Source organism: Protopterus annectens, chromosome 5.part1 (assembly GCF_019279795.1).
Source record: "Protopterus annectens isolate FY-2018-M chromosome 5.part1, PAN1.0, whole genome shotgun sequence".
Taxonomy (NCBI): domain Eukaryota; kingdom Metazoa; phylum Chordata; order Ceratodontiformes; family Protopteridae; genus Protopterus; species Protopterus annectens.
The window spans coordinates 748069916-748093483 of NC_056736.1; the positions used below are offsets into that span (position 1 = coordinate 748069916).

The 23568-nt window shown below is 44.7% G+C and overlaps 1 protein-coding gene across 1 annotated transcript in view; it reads right to left on the reverse strand.

The window, feature by feature from the left end:
- Nucleotides 1–23568, reverse strand: part of C2CD3 (C2 domain containing 3 centriole elongation regulator) — a 2415762-nt gene that overhangs the window by 2076128 nt on the left and 316066 nt on the right. The window contains exon 8 of the mRNA XM_044072855.1: nt 1731–1987. Within this exon, the coding sequence (XP_043928790.1) occupies nt 1731–1987 (257 nt within the window). The remainder of the gene's footprint in view (nt 1–1730; nt 1988–23568) is intronic.

Below are 23568 nucleotides of genomic sequence, written 5' to 3' on the forward strand. Positions count from 1 at the left end.
AAAAGAAGATGAGATAAGGCGCCAGTACTCCAGGAGTAGTCCTAAAAGAAGATGAGATAAGGCCCCAGTACTCCAGGAGAAGTCCTAAAAGAAGATGAGATAAGGCCCCAGTACTCCAGGAGAAGTCCTAAAAGAAGATGAGATAAGGCCCCAGTACTCGAGGAGAAGTCCTAAAAGAAGATGAGATAAGGCCCCAGTACTCGAGGAGAAGTCCTAAAAGAAGATGAGATAAGGCCCCAGTACTCGAGGAGAAGTCCTAAAAGAAGATGAGATAAGGCCCCAGTACTCGAGGAGAAGTCCTAAAAGAAGATGAGATAAGGCCCCAGTACTGAGGAGAAGTCCTAAAAGAAGATGAGATAAGGCCCCAGTACTCGAGGAGAAGTCCTAAAAGAAGATGAGATAAGGCCCCAGTACTCGAGGAGAAGTCCTAAAAGAAGATGAGATAAGGCCCCAGTACTCGGAGAAGTCCTAAAAGAAGATGAGATAAGGCCCCAGTACTCGAGGAGAAGTCCTAAAAGAAGATGAGATAAGGCCCCAGTACTCCAGGAGAAGTCCTAAAAGAAGATGAGATAAGGCCCCAGTACTCCAGGAGAAGTCCTAAAAGAAGATGAGATAAGGCCCCAGTACTCCAGGAGAAGTCCTAAAAGAAGATGAGATAAGGCCCCAGTACTCCAGGAGTAGTCCTAAAAGAAGATGAGATAAGGCGCCAGTACTCCAGGAGTAGTCCTAAAAGAAGATGAGATAAGGCCCCAGTACTCCAGGAGAAGTCCTAAAAGAAGATGAGATAAGGCCCCAGTACTCCAGGAGAAGTCCTAAAAGAAGATGAGACAAGGCCCCAGTACTCCAGGAGAAGTCCTAAAAGAAGATGAGATAAGGCCCCAGTACTCCAGGAGAAGTCCTAAAAGAAGATGAGATAAGATCCCAGTACTCCAGGAGAAGTCCTAAAAGAAGGTGAGATAAGGCCCCAGTACTCCAGGAGAAGTCCTAAAAGAAGATGAGATAAGGCCCCAGTACTCCAGGAGAAGTCCTAAAAGAAGATGAGATAAGGCCCCAGTACTCCAGGAGAAGTCCTAAAAGAAGATGAGATAAGGCCCCAGTACTCCAGGAGAAGTCCTAAAAGAAGATGAGATAAGGCCCCAGTACTCCAGGAGAAGTCCTAAAAGAAGATGAGATAAGGCCCCAGTACTCCAGGAGAAGTCCTAAAAGAAGATGAGATAAGGCCCCAGTACTCCAGGAGAAGTCCTAAAAGAAGATGAGATAAGGCCCCAGTACTCCAGGAGAAGTCCTAAAAGAAGATGAGATAAGACCCCAGTACTCCAGGAGAAGTCCTAAAAGAAGGTGAGATAAGGCCCCAGTACTCCAGGAGAAGTCCTAAAAGAAGATGAGCTAAGGCCCCAGTACTCCAGGAGAAGTCCTAAAAGAAGATGAGATAAGGCCCCAGTACTCCAGGAGAAGTCCTAAAAGAAGATGAGATAAGGCGCCAGTACTCCAGGAGAAGTCCTAAAAGAATCTGCTGTGACAGGCACCTCAAAATAAGCTCACTGTGATACTACAGTCATTAACCTGAAAAAGATGGTTAGAAGGAATGACCCCCCCCAGGTACAAAATCCTAAAAGCAAAAAAATTAAAAAATATTTATAATTTAAATAATTGATATAAAAACACTCAAGAAAATAAAATTAAAATGAAACAGTAAAAGTCACTGACCATAACAAGCTTGATGTACATACCTGAAATGATGTCTTTGGTCGCCTGACTGTCCACTGGCAGTACCCGCGCGTCAGTTCGGCTTTCCAAACCTGTATCAGACTGGGGTTCAGAAACAGGCTTATCTGCAAACAAGACATGCTTTGAGCCCTGATTTTGGTTACTTGCAGCTGTAGAATGAGTCTTTTTTAGAGCAGCGTCTGAAGTAACGGACTGCTGTGAAGCATGAGTGTCACTGGAAAATGCAGACATCTGCTGGAAATAAAGGTGGTCTCTGCCCCTAGAGAAAAGTAAACAAGAAAACAAAAATTCATTTTATTCAGAAAAGTCCAAAGTAACAGAACCTAATATTCTAATAACAGGTAAGGACTGCTCAGCGCACCTGGTCTGACCACTATGTCCCTACCTGCTTGTTAGGGTAACACTGCACCTCATCTAAGAGTTTATTACCCCACCCATCATAAGACAGGCCTCATGAAGTCTTGAATTCAGTCACAAAGTCTAACTCTACAACTCTTCAGTAAGGCCCCCATTCTTCCACCACCACTTCACTGGGAAAAAAATGCTGTTGTGCATCTTCCGTGGACAGTCCACTATACATTAAACTACACCTTCTTCTACATGTTTCTGCCTAAAAGGTGCTGCTCACTGTATGCACCGATGTATCTAACCATTTTTAATCATAGCCCCCTCTGTTTTTTTTCAACACTAGACACATTAATCTGGTCTATTCAGTTTTATATAGCTTTGGGCAAACAGTGAGCACCATTTTTGTTGTCCCCCTCTAAACTACCACTTATTCCTTCTACATTCATGCGAGGATAACAATATGCGGTGCACACAACACTGTACACAGGAGAGCTTACTGTCTAAAGAGATGAATTATGAGATTTTTTTCTACAGCATCAAAGTTTAGAGAGAGTCCCACTGGCCTTCCGTGCTGTTCTGTATTACTGTCTGCTAAATTAATTATTTTTTACATCCTGATGTGAGATCACTCTAAAGGTCCCTTATCACATTTATTATTACCTTTCCTGAAATGTGAATTGTTTTCCTGTATTATGGCTTCCAAAATGTACTACACTTCATAGAACTTAAGCTGCCACCCTGGAAATCCTATGTCACCCTTTTCTACATCTTGCTGTGTATCGGCCTCATTACATAACTGTCATTTTCAGGTACACTTCGCACCTAGCTCAGTGACACCTGTCACCTAGCTCTGTGACACAGAAGTATAAGCCCCCAACTATGACTCAATCTACACCTGACAGCGGCTCAGGAAGCTGCACAGAGCAGGCTGGGGAGAATGGGAGCAACCATCTGATACTGGCTTACCCATCTTGGGGGAGGTAGGTGGTACAGTCCACTGAAAGGCTGACATCAATGGGTTTATGAGGTAAAAGGCATGCAGGATTCATAGCACTGACAGTGTTGGCTTGGGGTAGGGAAGTTGGAAAACAGAACTCACAGGTCTTAACTGCACACATAGGGACCACTTCGCAAATTAAACTTTCCCGGGATGCAGACATGCCCCCCGACCTTTTCCCATGCAAATGTCAACTGCCTGTCTCCAGATCAGATATTGATGCAAAAGTTGAGGAACTCGGGGAAATAAATAGGCAGTAGCCAAACAAAGAGAGGAGAAGGGAGAGTGGAGGGGACTATGTTACTGAAAAAAGATACTTCTCACATATTTGGCATTATGCTTAAGTACCAATAACTTCTGTATCTGACAAAAAGAGGTCCATCTATTGTAATCTCGAGAACAGAGCCCCTAGTTAATGCTCCTGAATGGCCACTCTTGCAGGAACATGCCACTTAAGATAGTAGCCCCTAAGAAGATCTGGGCCTAGAAATAATCCCCAGCTTCTACTGTCTTATCAAAGTGTTTAGAAAAAAGCAAGCAGCACAATTAATGTCTAAGGTAATGTTACATACAAAAAAGCCATGTAAGTAACTGTTGCTTTTGTGGAATGAACCCCGTGGTAGCAATCACAGCTCTGTCATGTCCTACTTAGCAGAAACAGTTGTCCGATCACCCTGAATTAGAGTACTTGGTGACTCTTAGCCAACATAGGCTTGGCAAAGGACGCAAAAAACTGGTCATCCAGACATGATGTAGAATACTGGATCCACTGTAACTGCAGGTCCTGAACAGGAACGACATGTTTAGCACATACTTTTTCCAATGGCAGAACTAATTTTTTTTCACCCCACACGCAATCCTGTGTTATGTACTCATTTTTAATTTACAACAATTTGCTACAAAGCCATACAGAAAAACACACACTAATGCAGATTTTTTTTTTATTTAAATAGACAGGCAAACAGCTTGGCAGGCAGGACACACAGATCAAATAACTAATTCAGTTTGTAAGGGAAGCTGCTGACCCCCCTTTGCCCCAACTGATTGCTATTTTGATTTGTAAGAGGAACTGCTGAACCCATTAGCCAGTCCTCCCAATTTTTTTTTAAAGATTATAGGGGTGGACGCATCCATTAAAGTACAGTTTTGTACCTACCATAAATGTAGATGTTCGAGTGCTAATACAGCTGCAGTCATAACAGATGGGGTTCTCCTGCCGTCAGGCGGGTCCTCGGTTGGCCGAATTCCAAAGTCTAGGACCGGCGTCGGTTGTCGTCGCATCTTCCCTGACGTCAGTGCGACAGGGGTATAAAGGAACCAGCCGATGCCATTTTCTTCAGTTTTTCTTGCCCCAGATGTCAGGTGCCCCCAGAAGGAAGGCAATGCATAAATTTGTGTAATAAAGCAATGCAATATAATCAAAATACAGTAGTTGCAAGCAAATACACCATAAATGAATACCCCAATCAGGTTGTATGAGGAGGTGTTAGCCAATAGGCCTGTCCCAAGAGGGGAAGGAGGGAGGGAAACCTGGACTGCAGCTGTATTAGCACTCGAACATCTACATTTATGGTAGGTACAAAACTGTACTATGTTCATCGTGCATACAGCTGCAGTCATAACAGATGGGTAGAATCCCAAAACTAAGAAAGGGGTGGCAGGCACTAGGTGGAACTAGGAGGAGCCAGGATGCCCTGCAAGACTGCAGTGGCGAAGCCTGCTCTAGTTTTGGAGTATAATGGTAGGTGGTAGTGCTTGGAGAAGGTATGCACAGAACTCCAAGTGGCTGCTTCCAAAATATCTTTGGCAGGAACTCCTCTAAGAAAGGCTGCAGAGGTAGCTGTGGCCCTTGTGGAGTGAGATCTGATGCCTGTAGGTACAGTTTTGCCATGAAAAGAATAGCAAAAACGTATGCAGTGGGCTATCCATTTTGAGATTGTCTGTTTGGAAATAGGCTTTCCTTGAGCTCCTACAGCATAGGACACAAAGAGCTGTTCTGATTTTCTGAAAGGCTTTGTTCTGTCCAAATAATAATGCAGTTGTCTGTGGATATCCAAGGAATGTAGTAATCTCTCCCCTTTGTTTTGAGGATTAGGGTAAAAGGTAGGTAAGTGTATGGCCTGATTCAAAGCTACCCTGGATACCACTTTAGGCATAAAGGACGGGTTGGTTCGTAAGGAAACTCTGTCCTGATGGAAGTTGATAAAAGGCTGCACAGCCATGACAGCTTGTAGTTCTGAAACTCTACGAGCTGAGGTAATAGCCAGAAGGAAAGCTGTTTTCCAGGACAAATACTGCAGATCTGATGAGGCAGCTGGCTCAAAGGGAGGCAAGGTCAGTTTTTCCAGAATGAAGTTGAGATCCCAAGCAGGTATTGGTTGCTTCCTTGGGGGTCTTGATTCTTAGCCCCTCTGAGGAACTGTCTTAAGAGAGGGTGAGAGAATAAGGGTGGATCAGTGTTGTATTCTGCAGAAATGGCTGAGGCATGGATTTTGATGGAGGAGAATGAAAGTCCACTGCTTAGCAGCTCAGCTAGGTACTGTAGTATTTGAGGTAAATTCAGTTTTCTAGGATCCTGGCCCTTTTTCTCATTCCAAACACAAAACCGTTTCCATTTTGCGGAGTAAGCTTTTCTAGTTGATGGCCTCCTGGCCTCCAAAATGACATCCTGCACCTCCTTAGAAAGTAGGGTCTGTTGTGATGCTAAGGAATCTTCCATGTGGCTAGACTGAGTGTTTTTAGCTGACTGTGAAGAGTTTTGAAGCTGTGCTGCGTCAGGAGAAGAGGCATTAGAGGCAGGGACCATGGTGGGGAATGCGTCAGGATCCTCAGGAGTGGGTACCAGTGTTGTCTTGGCCAGTCTGGAGCAATGAGAATCATCTTTGGTCTGTCTGCTCTGGTTTTCAGTAGTACTTTGGGCAGCATAGGAAGAGGTGGGAAGGCATAAACTGCCATTGATGTCCAACTGAAAGAGAGAGCGTCCACTCTCCATGCCTTTGGATGGAAAATCCTTGAGCAGAATTTTGTCAATTGGTGATTTTTGTGGCAGGCAAAGAGATCTATGTCTGGCCTTCCCCATGCTTGGATTATTTCTGTAAAAACTTTTGGATGCAACTTCCATTCGTGTGGATCTGTCATATTTCTGCTTAGGCTGTCTGCCAGCGTGTTTTCCTTGCCTGGCAGGTACTGTTGCTTGTAACTCAATTTGCAAGTCCATGGCTCTGTTCCAAAGTGACATGGCCAGTCTGCATAGGGGGTAGGAATGCATTCCTCCCTGCTTGTTTATGTACCACATAACTGTGGTGTTGTCCATTCTTATCAATAGTTGACCTGGTTTCAGAAGGTCTTTGAAAGCTATAATAGCATTTATTACTGCTAGCATTTCCTTTTGATTGATGTGAAGGTGCTTTTCTTTTTGGGACCATTTGCCCTGAATGCACCGATCTGTCATGTGCGCCCCCCAGGCATAGTCTGAGGCGTCTGTTGTGATGACTTGATTTGCTTGAGGCTTGCTGAATGGAAGACCTGTGTTTGTTTGGCATGTTTGAGCCCACCACAGAAATTCCTTTTGTAGACATGGAATTAGTGGTATTATTGTTTCCAAACTGTGGCTGTGTTGAGACCATAGGTTTTTCAGGTACCATTGAAGTTTCCTCATATGCAGCTTTGCACATGGGATTAGTAAGATGCAAGATGCCATGAATCCCAGAGCCTGCAGGATTTTCCTTGCAGTCAGCCTGGTGCAATTTGCTAGTGCTCTGAAGTATTGAGTTAGTTGCCCCTGCTTCTCTGGCGTGAGGTAGGCCATCTGGGTGTTTGTGTCCAAGTTGGCACCCAGGAAAATTATCTTCCGAGAGGGTATTAGCCTTGATTTCTTTTTGTTGACTGTGTATCCCAGAGAGTTCAACAACATTATTACATAAGCCAGATGTTTCAGAAGAATGTGCTTGCTGTCCGCTTGGATCAGGCAGTCATCCAAATAAGGGTATATTTGAATCCCTTGAAGTCTGCAGTAGGCAATTACTGATGCCAGGCATTTCGTGAATACTCTGGTCGCAGTAGATAAGCCAAAGGGCAATGCAGAGAATTGATAATGGGTTGAACCTGCAAGAAATCTGAGGTATCTTCTGCAATTTTGTCTGATTGAGACCGGCAGGTATGCCTCCTTGAGGTCCAATGTTACCAGCCAAGACTCCTTGCCCAGCATGGGAAGAAGCTGCTGTAGAGTGAGCATCTTGAATTTTGGTACGAGTAGAAATGTGTTTAGGATGGATAGGTCCAAAATAGGTCTCCAGTCTTTTCCCTTCCTTGGTACCAGGAATAGTCTGGAATAAAAACCTTGACCTTGTTCGTGCATAGGTACCTCTTGAATCGCTTTCATGTCTATGAGATCTGTAATTTGCTTTTGTGCCTCTGCCCTTTGATTGTGTGGCAGGTTTGGCATGCCTCTCATTTTTGGAAGGGTGTGAAAATGGAATCTGTAGCCTCTGTTTATAATGTCCAGGATCCATTTGTCTTTTGTGACAATATGCCAATTTTTTGAAAATAATGACAGTTTTCCTCCGAAGGGGGCTGCCATTTGAGTCTTGCTTGGCATGCAAAGGGGAAAGTCATTGGGTTTGCTTTCTGAATGATTGCGAGTTATCCTCACCACTTCTTTGTGTAGGAGCTTGCCATTGCCTGCCTCTAAACGATCCTTGAGATTGTCCGCTGCCCCTTGGGCGCCTGTATCTACCTCTTTGGGGCCTGTCCGTGGCTGGAAAGGACCAATTTTTGGAAGGCCAATTTCTACTGAAACGTGGTGGTTGTACCTGTAGAAAATCTTTCACAGTTTGCATTGATTTAGCCTTTTCCTCCATTTTCCTTAATACCTCCTCAGCATTAGCACCAAATAATACATCCTTTTGTAGAGGGGCATCTAGTAATTTAGCTTTGACATGATCAGGCAAGGTTTGTTCCTTGAGCCAGGCATGTCTACGTATGACCGATCCTGTAACAGCAGCTCTACATGAGGCCTCTAGAGCATCAAAACCACATTGTAAGGTATGCTTACCCACTTGTTCTGCACTATGCATCAAATCATGCAACTCCTTCAAGTCTGGTTGTTCAGGTTGTGACATTTTACTTTTCAATTGTGATAACAAAAACTGTTGGTATTTTAGCATATGGAACTGACAGTTTAAGGCCCTCATGGTTAAAGTAGCCGAGGTATATACCTTCTTTCCCCACCTTTCTAAGGATATGGAATCTCTCTCGGAAGGTAATGGATTTTTAGCAGTGAAGGCCTTAATTCCCTTGGGGCCCTGTGAGATGGTTTCTGGGTCAGCAGCATGGCTTTTGTAAAGAAATTGGTGTGAGTCAGGAACCCTGTAGTACCTGTCAGGCTTGACTGGGGCTGGAGGCAGAGAATCCGGGTTAAGGCAGGCCTCAGAGTAAACATCATCTAGGATGTCCAAGACAGGAGGTATAGCCAGAGGCCTGTGCTGAGGTAGCAAGAGAAATTCCCTAAGCCTTTTCTTGGAATCTGAATAATCTTGGCCTTCCCAGTGGAAGTGTTCCCTTAAGGTATGCAAAGTTTCCCCAAATGAGTAATCCTCTGGGGGGGATACAGAAGGAATAGACTCCTCTGCATCAGAGTCTTCAAAAGGGGAGTAAGAATGCTCCTGATCATCAGAATGCTCTGAAATAATGGAGCCCTGATCAGAGGAGGGGGATTCTTCCTCCACTCTGGGCCTTTTGTCCGGTGGGGGCTGAGAACCCCTGATAAGAGTAATTAAATCCTCAGCCATTTTAAGCATCTGTTTTTTAGGCATGGGGCCTGGGGATGGGCCCTGTGTAGCTTGTCTCTTAGAGTGCATGGCTGCTTTAGACTTAGTGAAAGCCTTGATGGAAAAAGAAGAGGAAGGTCTGAAGACACCTTGAGTGGAGGTAGACCTGTCCACATTGTGAGGTTCAACGTCAAGAGTGGCTTCGGTATCTGTAGTTGGGGTGTGGGCCGAGGAGCCTGCGACCTCGGGCACAGGAGACACCGCCAATGAAGTGTCGTCGGTAGTCAGGGGCTGCGTAGGCGCCTCGCTGAGAACTGGACCACATGTAGTCGGCTTTGGCAAGGTGTCGGTATAGGCCGCGGACCTCGTGTGTCGGTCCTTATCTTTGCGTTTTTTAGAGAAAACTGGAGTCGGAGTATCCGACGACATAATATAGTTAAATGTTTTTCCAAAATAATGCTGGGTGAACTCTGCCCGATGCTTACTAGTGCGTTTGTTGAATGTAGCACAAAAGCGACAGGCTGAGACGTCGTGGTCTGGGCCTAAACAAGGTATACAGAGGGAATGGAAATCCTTATGCGGTATTTGCTTCCCACATGAAATACAATTGTTAACTTTGTCTGACATCGGTCTGAGGCAAGAAAAGTTTCCCCAACGGGGTACTTGGCTTTCAAGAAGACTTCGGTTTCAAAATTTTCGTAATTTCAGGAGCTAGCCGACCGGCACTTCCAAACTGCTTCTGCTTCGGGCACCGCGCGGCAAGAAAGACTGAAGAAAATGGCGTTGGCTGGTTCCTTTATACCTCTGCCGCACTGATGTCAGGGAAGATGCGACAACAACCGACGCCGGACCTAGACTTTGGAATTCGGCCGACCGAGGACCCGCCTGACGGCAGGAGAACCCCATCTGTTATGACTGCAGCTGTATGCACGATGAACATCAAAGGCAATCAACAAAAGAAAAAGGCAGGCAGACAGACAAGACAGACATGGTGCCATTCAAATGAATATGCTTACTAGTGCTGCCAGGAAACTACCACTCCCCAGTCACCCCAAAAATCTTACCAGGAAACTACCTCTCCCCAGTCACCCCAAAGGGGATACCAAGAAACTGCCACTCCCCAGTCACCCCAAAGGGGTTACCAAGAAACTGCCACTCCCCAGTCACCCCAAAGGGGTTACCAAGAATCTGCCACTCCCCAGTCACCCCAAAGGGGTTACAATGATGCAGTAGCAGCAGCAGTTCTACCCTAACATGCAACATTCTGACTTAGGATTAACAACTAGGGTTCAGTTTTCATCATCACCAGTCACTTTCTCTGAAAGATTCTTTTTTTGTCAGTGTAAAATGGACTGGTCTGTTGGTATCTATACAAAAAAGAGTATATATTCCCTTTGAATGGAATACCTTGAAACAAACATATATAAAATGATGGATTGTTTTTACAAGTTTCTGTAGCAACCCTAGGCATAAACAAAGGATTTATCTTAACTGCCACCGTTTCCTTGTGGAAAACCAGGTAAGCACATCTCACAGAAAAGGCCTGCAGCTCAGGGATTCTTCGGGCAGATATAGCAGACAAAAAGTGCGTTTCAAAATATAAATTTAAAGTTGGAGGAGACTGAATGTTCAGAGGGTGGGACAGCTATTGTCCCAGCATAAGACAGCTATCCCAGGATGAAACAGAGTTTGCAAGCAGGAATCTGAGCTCAAAAAAGTCATGCAAGAAGGTCTTGCAGGCCTTCAAGGATGCCAGAAAAGCCAAATAAATTTTGGCCAAAATGAAAGTAAGAGAAGGCAACTAAATGGATCTTGATAAAAAGAACAATGAAGTCTAAAGACAAAAATTTCAGACAACAAATAACCTGCATAACAAGGGCACAAAATGGACAAAAACCTATAAACAGAGAGATAAGTCCACTTATCTCAGTAAGTTTTTTTTGAGCAGCTGGCACTGGGCAGAAAGTACACTTGTGTACAATCTTACAACAACAGATGTACTTCTCTTCACTGTTGTAGTTTTCTTTACCTGAGGCATCTCCTGCAAAGGATAGCCCAATATCCAGACAGTATACCAAAGCCCTTAGTTCTTATAAGGCATCGTAGGTCACATATATGCTTCCTGCCCAAGGTGTAGGGCATAAAAGTGCCATACAGATGCACACACACAGAAGTGAAAATGCCCCAGAAGGAACAGAATGCCCTTAACAAGGGGAACATGTGCATCCAGGAGGAGAAAAAGGAAGAAGACGACAACGAATTCAGCCAGGAAGGTAAGATAAAGTACAAAGGGGGGGGGGGTGCACGGAGGAAGCTAATACTGCAACAGTGAAGAGAAGGACATCTACTGTTATGGTGAAATTTTATTCAGCTGTACTATGTCCTTTCATATCATTGTTGCAGTACTCTTTACCTAAGGGAGAGCATAACAACTCAAGAGGATGGCTGGGAGGAGGAAGGCATAGAAGAGTCCTTTACAAACCCATACAGTATAGCCCTGGCAAAGCCTGCCCTGGCTCTGGAAAATACATCCAACTTCGCTTAATGAAAGTACGTACAGAGGACCAAGTAGCAGCCACAAGGATGGAACTTGGTATGCGGACCCCTGAATAGCCCTTTACAAACCCATGCAGGATAGCCCTGTCAAAGCCTGCCCTGGCTCTGGAAATTACATCCAACTTTGCTTAATGAAAGTACGTACAGAGGACCAAGTAGCAGCCACAAGGATGGAACTGGTATGCAGACCCTTGAAGAAAGCACTAGAGAAGACAACTGCCCTAGTACAATGTGCTTTTACAGACAAGGAAAGACATTTTCCATGAAAATAACAAAAAGAAATGGCCTCAGATATCCAGGAGGAAATTGTTTGCTTAGAAACAGCCATGCCCAAAGTCCTGGGATGAAATGAATCAAAAGGATGCTCAGACGTCTGAATAACCAAGTTTTATCCTAGCCGCCCGTCTGTCTGATGCAGCTGATGCCTTTTCCAGGGCCACTGCCTTTGGTTCAATTATGAGGTGTTATACTCAGCTTCAGGTTTTGCCTGATGACATTAAGGCCACATTTTTGGTTGCTCTTTTGGATAATAAAAATATTTTTGGGTCTGTTGTACCTGAACCTTTCAAGTCTCTTCCAAGACAAGGGTAAAGCCTTGCAGGAGCTGAAAAATATTTTTTGTTTCTCCTATTCAAAAGGATCAGAGGAATTATCCCTATATATCTGCTTTTGTTCAGAGCCAATCTTGCCCTCCTCCTAAGGGCAAGAGGGGTTTGAGGTGTGTGTGGGCAACTTGAGAAACAGAACCCAGCAGGGAAAGGGCAGAAGCCTTTCCCTCAGCATCAGAAAGGTCAGAAACTAACTTAGAAATCTGAAAAAGGAGGGGCAAAATATACTTGGTGATAGGAGTCTGGCAGTTGATGGCTATAAAGGATAAAGTGGCTGCAGTGTAAATTGTTTTTGCCAAACCTTTCTATAGCCCTACTACCCTTATTAGAAGACAACAGCATGCCACAGGGCAATAACTTGGCTGGCTTATCAGAGGAGACAGACACTATAGATGCGTTAACAGAATGGCATTTATACAGAAATGGGCACTCCTCTAGCACTTTACAGAATCTGTCTGGCACCTTAGGTGCAGAAGGGCTGACAGTCGAGGTTATAGATGCTGCTGAGAAAGTATCTTGGATGGCAGCCAGAATAGGAGAAACAGCAGATGGCTTAGGAGACTCCATCTGTAGAAGTTCATACCATCTTTTCTGAATCTCAGAGACTTGAGAACAATCCCACTAAAAATATTCCATCATATAGGCAATGGTATCCCCAAAGGAGAGTTCCTCCAGAGGGGAATCTGGACTTATGGAGTCCTCCTCCTCAGAACCGTAAGTCCAAGGGGGAAGAGATTTAGGAAAAGTAAGCCAAAGATTCTTCCTCTGAGTCCAGGTCCTAATCCGAGGAATTCAATTCCCTATACACTTCTTGAGTGGAGTGGGAAAACCAGGGAGGAGCAAAGACAGAGACCCGTTCAGGAGACTTCAAGGCCATAAAGCATTTAATGGACCCAGAGTAAAATCCTGCCATTCATGTTGAGGATCCTCAACAACAGGAGAAATATGCGTTGCTTTTTGTTTCTTCTTCTGCAGGACATATGCACAAAACACCATCAGAAGGTCAGATCCCTGGCAAGATTCAATAATAGTTATAAGAATCTCCTGCATAACCAAGATCTGAGGAATCCCCTTTGGTCCTTTGGATATAATCAGCTGAGGTTCTCCCTCAATATCAGGCACAGACATTTGAAAAGCCTCCAAGGACATGCTAGAAGTAAGATCTATGCAGGCCACCAACAGAGTCGCCACAGAGGAATCTGATGCAACCAACAGCCCTCCTGGCATTCACCAGTCTCAAGAGAGACATCTGGGGAAGGCTGGACAGCAGCCAGATCAGACCTAACTTTTTTGCTCTTCTTCTTCTTGCCAGATGGCTAGCCCTTGGGGCATGAAGATTCTGCCAAAGCACCTTCAGACAATAACTCAAGATGCTGGTTCTCCAGGTAGATGGACAAGGAAGAAACATGACTATGAAGGGTCTTCGGCATAAACGCCTGGCAGACAGACCACTGTGTGTGGTCATGGGAAGCACCCAAACAGAAGACACTGGTTGTCACAGTCCTTATGGGGAATCTGCCTCCCACACTGACATTTTCCTTTGGTGGACAACATGAACTCAATAGCTGCAACAATTAAGAGAAAGACATTTATAAATACTGCTTGGTAACCAGCACAATAGAAGGGCATTCAGACCGACATTCAACAATGGTATTCAGACTGGCAGCAAAGTTGTTCTGAGTTTTGTGTCAGTACGTCACCTTTATGCCTTACGCCTTTGCACAGGGAGCATACATGTGGCATATGAAACCTAAAAGAACTAAAGGCTTTGGTATACTGGCCAGACGTTGGGCTATCCTTGGCAGGAGATCCCTTACATAAAAAATACTGAAAAAGTGATATGGAAGGACATGTAATGATAGAAACCATTATCTAAGAAACCTTAGCAGTTCGATATCAACGGAACTGAAGTAGCTAAGCTGTTAGTCTCAAGACAGGCAGCTCTAGGTGAGGATTGTGAAAAGAGTGTAACAGCAAATTCTTTGAAAACTGAAGAAACTGCATCTGCCAGGGCACAAAATGGAGTGATAAAGATGATATTGGCCTTATGTAGTCTGTGTAGATTAATCTTGTCTTCAAAAAAAATGAGGGAAAAATCACAGCTTGCCCTGCTGAAGGCTGAAATAGGGAAGACAATTCAAGACATTCTGTGTTAGCTAGAAAGGCAAAGAGGTCACAAATGTGGAAGCCCTAACAGTAAAATAATTTATTTGTGAAAGGAGTACTGAATGACTATACATGGGCCATAAAAGGGCAGCATATCATCTGGTCCAGAAGGGATTTTGCTGCTGATATCCGGGAGACCAGAATGAGACACCCCACTGCTAATGGACAGCAGCTTATAAAGGGATCAAATACCCCTTGGTAATTATCTGCCTGACTGTAGAATACATCTTCCACATCAGACATGACTGCAGAACTTTACCCCCCAAAATGCAAATATGCCCCCGACTGCCTCCTGTGGAAGTCAGTCAATGCAATAAATCAGGACAGCAGCACTTACTCCTGGGACTCATCAGTGCCTCCTGAAGGCTCTTACGGATCCTAGCCTCCATATCCATGAACTTCACAGGGTACTTTGGGGTAACTGCCAGCTGTCAGTACCTTTCCACTGCTGTTGCTGTGGATCATGCCCAAACCATATTCAGCATTGGCTCTTCTGCATTCGTAGAAAAACAGAACACTGGTGGTAGAATATGATGACCAAAGCTGTTAGAAGACTCGGGGTGCCCTTCCCTTGTTTTAGATATTTGCTCATTACGCTCAAATAGGATGGACCCCCCCCCCCAAAGGAGGAGACCACAAAGGTTGCCTTGATACCTTCTGTAAATTTTGTGAAATGCAGCCAGGCATGTTGGGAAATGTCACTGCCAGATCTTGTTGCCTCAGGCAAGCGATATTATAATCTACAAAGGTCATGAGATTGCATGGAATAGAAGCACAAAGCTAGGCCTTGACAATCTCTTTCAAACAGTCCTCAGATAATTATTCAGAAGCATCCATTAATCTGATTTGAAAAGTACAGTTTTGTACCTACCATAAATGTAGATGTTCAAGGATCTACATTGCTGCAGTCATAACCTGTGGGTAGTCTGCTGTCCTCGGTCGGCCCGAATACCAAAGAGCTGGGCTGGCATCAGTCATTGTCACCTAGAACTGACGTTAGTACGTCGTAGTACTTAAGCGCATGACCGACGTCATATCCTCAGTCTTTCTTGCCCCAGATGTCAGAAGGCCTAAGAATGAAAGAAGGCCAGAGCCAAAAAAGTAAAGGCCCAACAACTACCAGTGTGTAAATAGAGATAATCCTGAAATAAAAAACACAGCCACCACCAACTATAGAGGGGAAGGAGGGAGGGATAATTGGACTGCAGCAATGTAGATCCTCGAACATCTACATTTATGGTAGGTACAAAACTGTACTATGTTCTTCGTCTCACATTGCTGCAGTCATAACCTGTGGGTAGAATCCCAAAGCAAAAGAAAAGGGAGGCTGGCAAACTAAATAGCATTAGGAGCTGCTAACATGCCCTGTAAAACTGCAGTGGCAAACCCAGCCCTGGACTTGGAATAAAGAGGGAGATGGTAATGCTTAGTAAAAGTGTGTACTGAACTCCAAGTAGCTGCCTCCAAAATATCCTTAGTAGCTACACCCCTCAAAAAAGCAGCAGATGTGGCAGTAGCCCTAGTAGAATGAGGTCTGATCCCAGCAGGAACATCCTTCCCATGATGAGAGTAACAAAAAGCAATACAATGACCAATCCACTTTGAAATAGTCTGCTTTGAAACAGCTTTCCCTTGTGAACTCAAAGCAAAAGAAACAAATAACTGTTGAGTCTGCCTGAACTCTTTAGTTCTGCTCAAATAGTAACGTAACTGCCTGTGGATATCCAAAGAATGCAAGACTTTTTCCCCCTTATTTTGGGGATCAGCATAAAAAGTAGGCAAATGAATAGACTGGTTCAAGGCCACATTAGAAATCACTTTAGGCATAAAAGTAGGGTTAGTTCAAGAAAAACTCTATCCTTATGGAATATCAGAAAGGGTTCAACTGCCATGAGAGCCTGTAATTCAGATACCCTCCTAGCAGAAGTAATGGCCAACAAAAAAGCAGTCTTCCAAGACAAAAACTTCAATTCAGACGTAGCTGCAGGTTCAAAAGGAGGTAAAGTAAGTTTCTCCAAAACAAAATTGAGATCCCAGGAAGGAGTAGGAGCTCTACGTGGGGGTCTTATATTCTTTGCCCCTCTAAGAAACTGTTTGAACAAAGGATGAGAAAATAAAGGAGGGTCACAATCATAGTGAGCAGAAATGGCTGCAGCATGAACCTTCACAGAAGACAATGACAAACCCTTGTCCAGTAATTCAGTAAGATACTGTAGTGCAAAACTCAAATTAGGCACTGAAACATCAAAACCCTTTGCAGTGCTCCAAAGAAAAAATCTCTTCCATTTATCAGCATAAACTTTTCTAGTGCTAGGCCGCCTGGCTTCCAAAATGACATCTAAAACTTGTTGAGGAAGCTGAGACCCCACCGGCTCCATCACATAATACGCCAGGCTGTCAGATGCAGGGACTGCACCTGAACATTGAGGAAATGATTGTTTGACTGGGATAACAAATGAGGAACCTGTGGCAGAAGCCAAGGAGGCTCCTGGATTAAACTCCTCAGCAGAGGATACCAATGCTGACGTGGCCAATCTGGTGCTATTAGAATCATGCAGGGCTTGTCCCGCCTGACTTTCAATAGTACCTTGGGAAGAAGAGGCAGAGGAGGAAAAGCATAAACGTGAAGGTTGTTCCAACTGAAAGATAGAGCATCCACTTTCCAAGCATCTGGGTGGAACATCTTTGTGCAAAATTTTGGAAGTTGAAAATTCAGTGGAGAAGCAAACAGGTCTATGTCTGGAGTTCCCCAAGCCACAGTCAATTGTTTGAAAACCTGAGGATCCAGTTTCCACTCGTGGGGATCCACAATTTGCCTGCTCAATACATCTGCTAGGGAGTTCTGTGCTCCTGGCAGAAACCGTGCTTGAAGATTGATTTGCAAACACAGAGCAGTCTCCCACAAAATCATTATTTGCCTGCAAAGAGGGTAGGAATGGGTTCCCCCCTGCTTGTTGATGTACCACATAACTGTTGTGTTGTCTGTTTGAATCAACACCTGTCCCGGCTGAAGTAGGTCCTTGAAGGCCATCAAAGCAAATTGGACTGCTAACATCTCCTTCATGTTGATATGCAAATGTAGTAGTCTGGGGGGGCCACACGTCTTGTATCCATTTCCCATTGAAGTGTGCTCCCCAAGCCAAGTCCGAGGCATCCGTCGTTAGGATCTGACTCGCCTCTGGTCGGGTCACAGAGAGTCCCTTGTTTAGTTGACATTCCTGAGCCCACCACAAGAATTCCTTCTGGATGCAAGGTATAATCTGAATGACAGTGTCCAAACCGTGGCAGTGTTGAGTCCACACACTTTTGAGATACCATTGTAGCTTCCTCATATGCAGTTTGGCATTGGGAAGAACTAGAATGCAAGATGCCATGAACCCCAAGGCTTGAAGGACTGTCCTTGCAGTCAGCCTGGACATTACTGATAACTGCTGGAAGTATAGATGAAGAGTTCTTTGTTTGTCCGGGGTCAGAAATGCCATCTGAGAAGCTGTATTCAGTCTCACACCCAGAAAGCACATGTCCTGAGAGGGTACTAGACTGGACTTTATTTCGTTCATAAAATACCCTAGGCACCTTAAAACTGCCATTACATACTGGAGATGTTGTAGTAACTTGTCTTTGTTTTGAGCAAGAATCAGGCAATCGTCCAGATAAGGATAAATTTGTATTCCTCTCTGTCTGAAGAAAGCAATTACAGCAGCCAGAACTTTTGTGAATACTCTGGGCGCAGTAGATAAACCAAAGGGCAATGCAGAGAACTGATAGTGAGAAGTACCAGCCTGAAATCTCAGGAATCTCCTGCAGCTGGGCCTGATAGGGATGTGAAGATAGGCCTCTTTGAGATCCAGGGTTACCATCCAGTGATCCTTGCCCAGCAGAGGCAGAAGTTGTTGTAATGTTAACATCTTGAACTTTGGAATGTCTAGGTAGGTATTGAGAATGGACAAATCCAGAATTGGCCTCCAAGTGTTTCCTTTCTTTGGCACTAGGAATAGACGGGAATAAAAACCTAGGCCTACTTCTGACGGAGGAACTGCCTGAATTGCCCCCATCTGTAACAGTAAAGAAATTTGCTCCTGAGCCTCCATCCTTTGCTGAGGAGGCACATCCGGCATGCCTTTGAAAGGAGGAAGAGTGTGAAAATAAAACTTGTACCCGTGATTTATTATATCCAACACCCATTTGTCCTGGGTGACCAAATGCCAATTTTGTTGGAAAAGTCCCAACTTTCCTCCTAGAGGAGCTGCCAGTAGAGAAGGGTCTGGCAGCCGAAGATACAGGTCATTGGGTCTGTTTACGAAAAGGCTGACCCCTGCCCTCACCAGAAGACTGTGCAGGAGAACTCCAAGTCCTAGGTCTGAAAGAACCCTGAGCGTGAGCTCTGCCTCTACCACGCCTAGACCTGCCCTTAGACTGATTATCCGAAGAAGGAAAAGACCATCCTCTGGCAGGCCAATTCCTACTAAACTTAGGGGGCTGCACCTGCAGAAAATCCTTGACCGTCTGCATAGACTTAGCCTTATCTTCCATCTTTTTCAAAACCGATTCCACAGAAGGACCAAAAAGTACTTCAGATTGAAGAGGAGCATCCAAAATCCGAGCCTTAACATGCTCTGACAAATTTTGATCCTTAAGCCAGGCATGTCTACAAATAACTGAACCTGTAGCAGCCACCCTGGATGCAGCCTGAAGAGCATTGAAACCACACTGCAAAGAATGCTTGTCCACATGATCTGATGCATGAACCAACTCCTGGAGCTCCTTACACTCTATACCCTCAGATAAAGCATCCACCTTAGATCTCAATTGACCTAATAAAAAATTCTGATACTTCAGCATATGAAATTGGCAATTCAAAGCCCTCATAGCTAACGTAGAGGAGGTGTACACTTTTTTCCCCCATCTATCTAAAGCTCTAGAATCTTTATCCAAAGGAACTGGATTCTTAGCCACAGAAGCCCTAATACCCTTTGGACCTTGAGTAATGGTTTCCGGATCAGCTCTAGGGCTCTTGTACAAATACTTATGTGCTTCAGGAACTCTATAATATCTGTCTGGCTTAACAGGGGCAGGAGGTAAAGAATCAGGATTAAGGGAAGATTCAGAAAAAACATCCTGAACAACTTCTAAGACAGGAGGAATAGCCAAGGGCCTATATGCTGAGGCAGAAACAAAAATTCCCTGAGCCGTTTCCGAGAATCCGAAAAATCCTGACCTTCCCACTTGAAATGCTCCCTCATGGAATGTAAAGTCTCAGAAAAAGAAAAATCCTCTGGAGGAGAAGCAGAAGGACAGGAGTCCTCTGCATCCGAATCCAGATAAGAAGGGAATTCCTGAATTTCCTCAGCTGAGGAATCAGAGTAGTCAGAGGAATGATCCATCCCCTCTAAATCTGCCTCCACCCTAGGCCTCTTCTCTGGGGGAGGCATAGAACCCCTGATGAAGGTAATCAAGTCCTCAGCCATTTTCAACATATGCTTCTTTGGAACAGGGGCTGGAGAGCTAGAACTATGACCAGGTTTGGCCTTAGCATGGCCTTTAGCCACTGAAGTAGAAGGCCTAATAACCTTCTGTAAAGATGGAACTACAGACACCTGAGAAGCACCTTCAGCCAGGCCTAACTCCTGAGAGGTTAACTCCTGTAAAAGTAAAGGTTCCCCATGGGATTCAGCGAATCCTGGCGGATCCACAGGTTCAACCGAGGCTCCGAGAACCGGCGTCCGTAACGGACGACTCATCCGGTTTAGACTTCAAAGATTTATCTTTACGCTTTTTAGCGGTAGCGGGCGCGGAGGATCGATGGCATGTTATAATTACACCTTTTCCCAAAACAAGCCTGGCACAGTCTAATCTCCGTTTAATGGTGCGCTTGTTAAATCTAGCAAAAGCGACACCCGACCACGTCGTGCTCAGGCCCTAAGCAATGAATACACAAAGAATGAAAATCCTTATGAGGTATCTGTTTCCCACAAGAAATGCAATTATTAACTTTTTCTGACATCCGGATAACTGAGGCAAGAAAAGACAAAGATTTCCCCAACGGGGTACTTAGCCCAACTTGGTCTTCGGTCTGAAACTCAAAAAAGGAAAATTTCAGAACGCCGAACGGCACTTGCAAACGCTGCTTCTGCTTCGGACCACGCGGCAAGAAAGACTGAGGATATGACGTCGGTCATGCGCTTAAGTACTACGACGTACTAACGTCAGTTCTAGGCGACAATGACCGACGCCAGCCCAGCTCTTTGGTATTCGGGCCGACCGAGGACAGCGGACTACCCACAGGTTATGACTGCAGCAATGTGAGACGAAGAACATCATCATTTTGCAAACACAGCATCTGCCTACAGTAGTACAGCACCACCAAGGAGATGGTGGTAGATGCAAACTCAAGGTCCCTAAATCTGTCTGAAGTGCAGGACTCCTTGTACCCAATTAGTACATTTCTAATTCCTATAGAATCTTCTGCATAGGTTGTGTGATGTTTCTCTACTTCCTTTTGATAACCCCAAACATTCCTAGAGGTAGCTGTCTCTAAATGCCCTATATACCTGAATAAGATCTCCTGTTAAATACATCAGACACTGTACGGGTTTCATGCATTTTAGTCTTTTACAACAAATGTTCACATCCATGGATGCCCTTGGTATATTTCTGCTTTACTCTTTCCCATATACTCATGCTTGTCTTCTTATACTGGTTTTCATATTATTAGTCCGTACTCAAGTTTGGGTTCATAGGTTGGTACTAGGCTATTGGCCCTAAGGCCTATGCAAGCCTAGCCATAACAATTCCCTGGAAATTTTTTCCCACAATATTTACTTCTCTGGACCCCTGTCTAGCAGGGCGACTGACATGATCCCCGGGGTGAATTTCCTATCTCCAATACAATCATCAAGGTTCCTTTTAAAGAGGGCCAATGAGGAGCTCTGCTTGACATTTATGGGCAGTCTATTCCAGAGTATGGGGAGTCTCTGGGTCTGGAACCTATCCCTCCAGCATGTTTTGTTCATTGTGATAAGGTTTAGATCCCTGGAGCGTGTAGCTCTGAGGGATTGGGATTTCTTTAAGTGGAGCATGTCCAACAGCTCAGGGTTTGACATGGCCTTGTATGTTAAGCAGAGATCGCCTCTGAGTAGACGATATGCCACAGAATATTACTGGAGTTTTTTTTAGACGGTCAGCATATGGCATCTGCTTTAGGCCTGTGATTCTTTCAGAAGAAGTAATTAGGGACCTGGGGACCCAAGTTGATAGCAATCTCTCATTTGACAACCACATGACCAAAGTGGTTAGAAAAACATTTTATATAGCCCATCTAATCATGAAGGGATTCACATCTAGATCAGGGGAGATCATCGTGCCTCTTTACTCATCCCTCATCAGGCCCATAATTGAGTACAATGCCCGTTTTGGGATGTACCTTACCAGACACCTGCAGCAACTGGAAAGTATATGGCATCTGTTTGAGCCCTTTGATCCTCTTGGTAAGGTACTTTTGGGGTCTTTCCAGTTGCTGCAGGTGTCTGGTAAGGTACAGAAACTCCAGTTCTACTCAGTGGCATACCGCCTGCTCAGAGGCGATCTGTGCCTGACGTATAAAGCCATGTCCAACCCGGAATTAATGGACATGCTGCACCTCAGAAAATCCAAATCCCATCGAGCTACACACTCAAGAGACTTGAACCTCAGCACTGAAATAAATAGGACATGCTGGAGGGACAGATTCATAACCCAGAGGCTCCCTTCACTCTGGAATAAAATCCCAGTCCAGGTTAGGCAGAGTCCCTCATTGACTCTCTTCAAGAGAAATCTTGATGAGTGGATGGGAGATCATAGGTTTACCCCGGGTATCACTTCTGTGTCAGTGTTAGACAGAGGCACAGTATACTAACCTCGAAAAAGGGCATAGCAAAATTAATTTAAAATGGGTGGCAAAAGCCAAACACACTCTGGCTAGGCTTATAAATGCCCTAGGGCAGATAGCCTAGTATGAACCTATGAACCTATGAGGTATTTCTGTGGCCTTTCCAGCTGTTGCAGATGTCTTGTGAAGTACATACCAAATGGGGCATTATAATGGGTCTAATGAGGGATGAGTACAGTGGGACAATGACCTCCTTTTTTCCGTATGAAAAGCCCTTAGTGATGAGGTGTGCCACATAGAAGGATTTTCTGACTGTTGTGGCGATGTGGTTATCGAAAGTGAGACCACTGTCCACTTGTGTCCCTAAGTCTCTCATCTCACTTTCGATGTTTAGTGTCCTGTCACCTATGTGGTAGTTCATGGGTACATGTTTTTTTTCCAGAGGGGATAACTATACATTTCTTCGCATTAAGCTTGAGCCCATGACTCTGGCACCAGGCATTGGTTTCTGTAAGGCCCTTTTGCAGAATATCCACATCATTTGGGGATTCAATAATGGCTCCCAGTTTGCAGTCATCTGCAAACTTTGTTAGCCAGAGTCCCTTAGTGTTGGCCTGTAATTCAGAAAAGTAGATGCCAAACAAGAGTGGTCCCAGGACTGAACCCTGAGGTACTCCACTTGTCACTTTTCTCAAGCTGGATTTGGAGTTGGCTACTTTTACAGTCTGGGTTCTGTCAGTAAGCCAGATGGCAACCCATCGAGTGACGTACGGATTAATGCCCAGCTTAGTATTATGCTTCCATAATGGGGGATGGTGTCAAAGGCCTTGGCGAGGTCCAGATAGGCTGTGTGGACCGCCTTACCCTCGTCCACAGCTCTGGAGACCGATTCAAAGAAGTCAATCAGATTCAGGAGACAAGATTGGCCCTTCACAAACCCAAACTGGGAGGAGTCCAGTGTCTGGAGGTTGCCAATGTCTTTGTTTATAAGTTCCATGATAATGTGTTCCATGCCCTTGCAGATCCGGCTTTTCAGACTGATGGGATGGTAGTTCCCGGGATCCAAGGCAGATCCTCCCTTGTGGAGCGGGATAACTGTAGCTGTGCGCCATTCAGTGGGCATGAAGCCTGAGGTGAGGCTATGATTAAACATGACACTTAGGTGGGGTGCCAGTTCATTTTGTAGTGCATGTAGTACACAGCCTGGGATGTCATCTGGTCTCATGGATGCTGTATTCTTAGCTATGGAGAGTGCTGTTTCTACATGTGTGGCTGTGATTATCGGAATTTGGCAATCTTTTGGTATTTAGGGGTGAGAGGGAAGTAAAGTTGGCACTAAATTGATCTGCCAGGATATTGGCAATATCCTTGGGATCAGTATATTTAATGCCATTCTGTTGTAGCTCAGAGCAGATCTGAGCATTGCCATTTAGATTTTTGACATAACTATAGAATGCCTTGTGCTTGTCTTTGGAATCTTTGGCAATTTTATTTTCGTAACTAGCTTTTGAGGATTTTATGAGGGATATC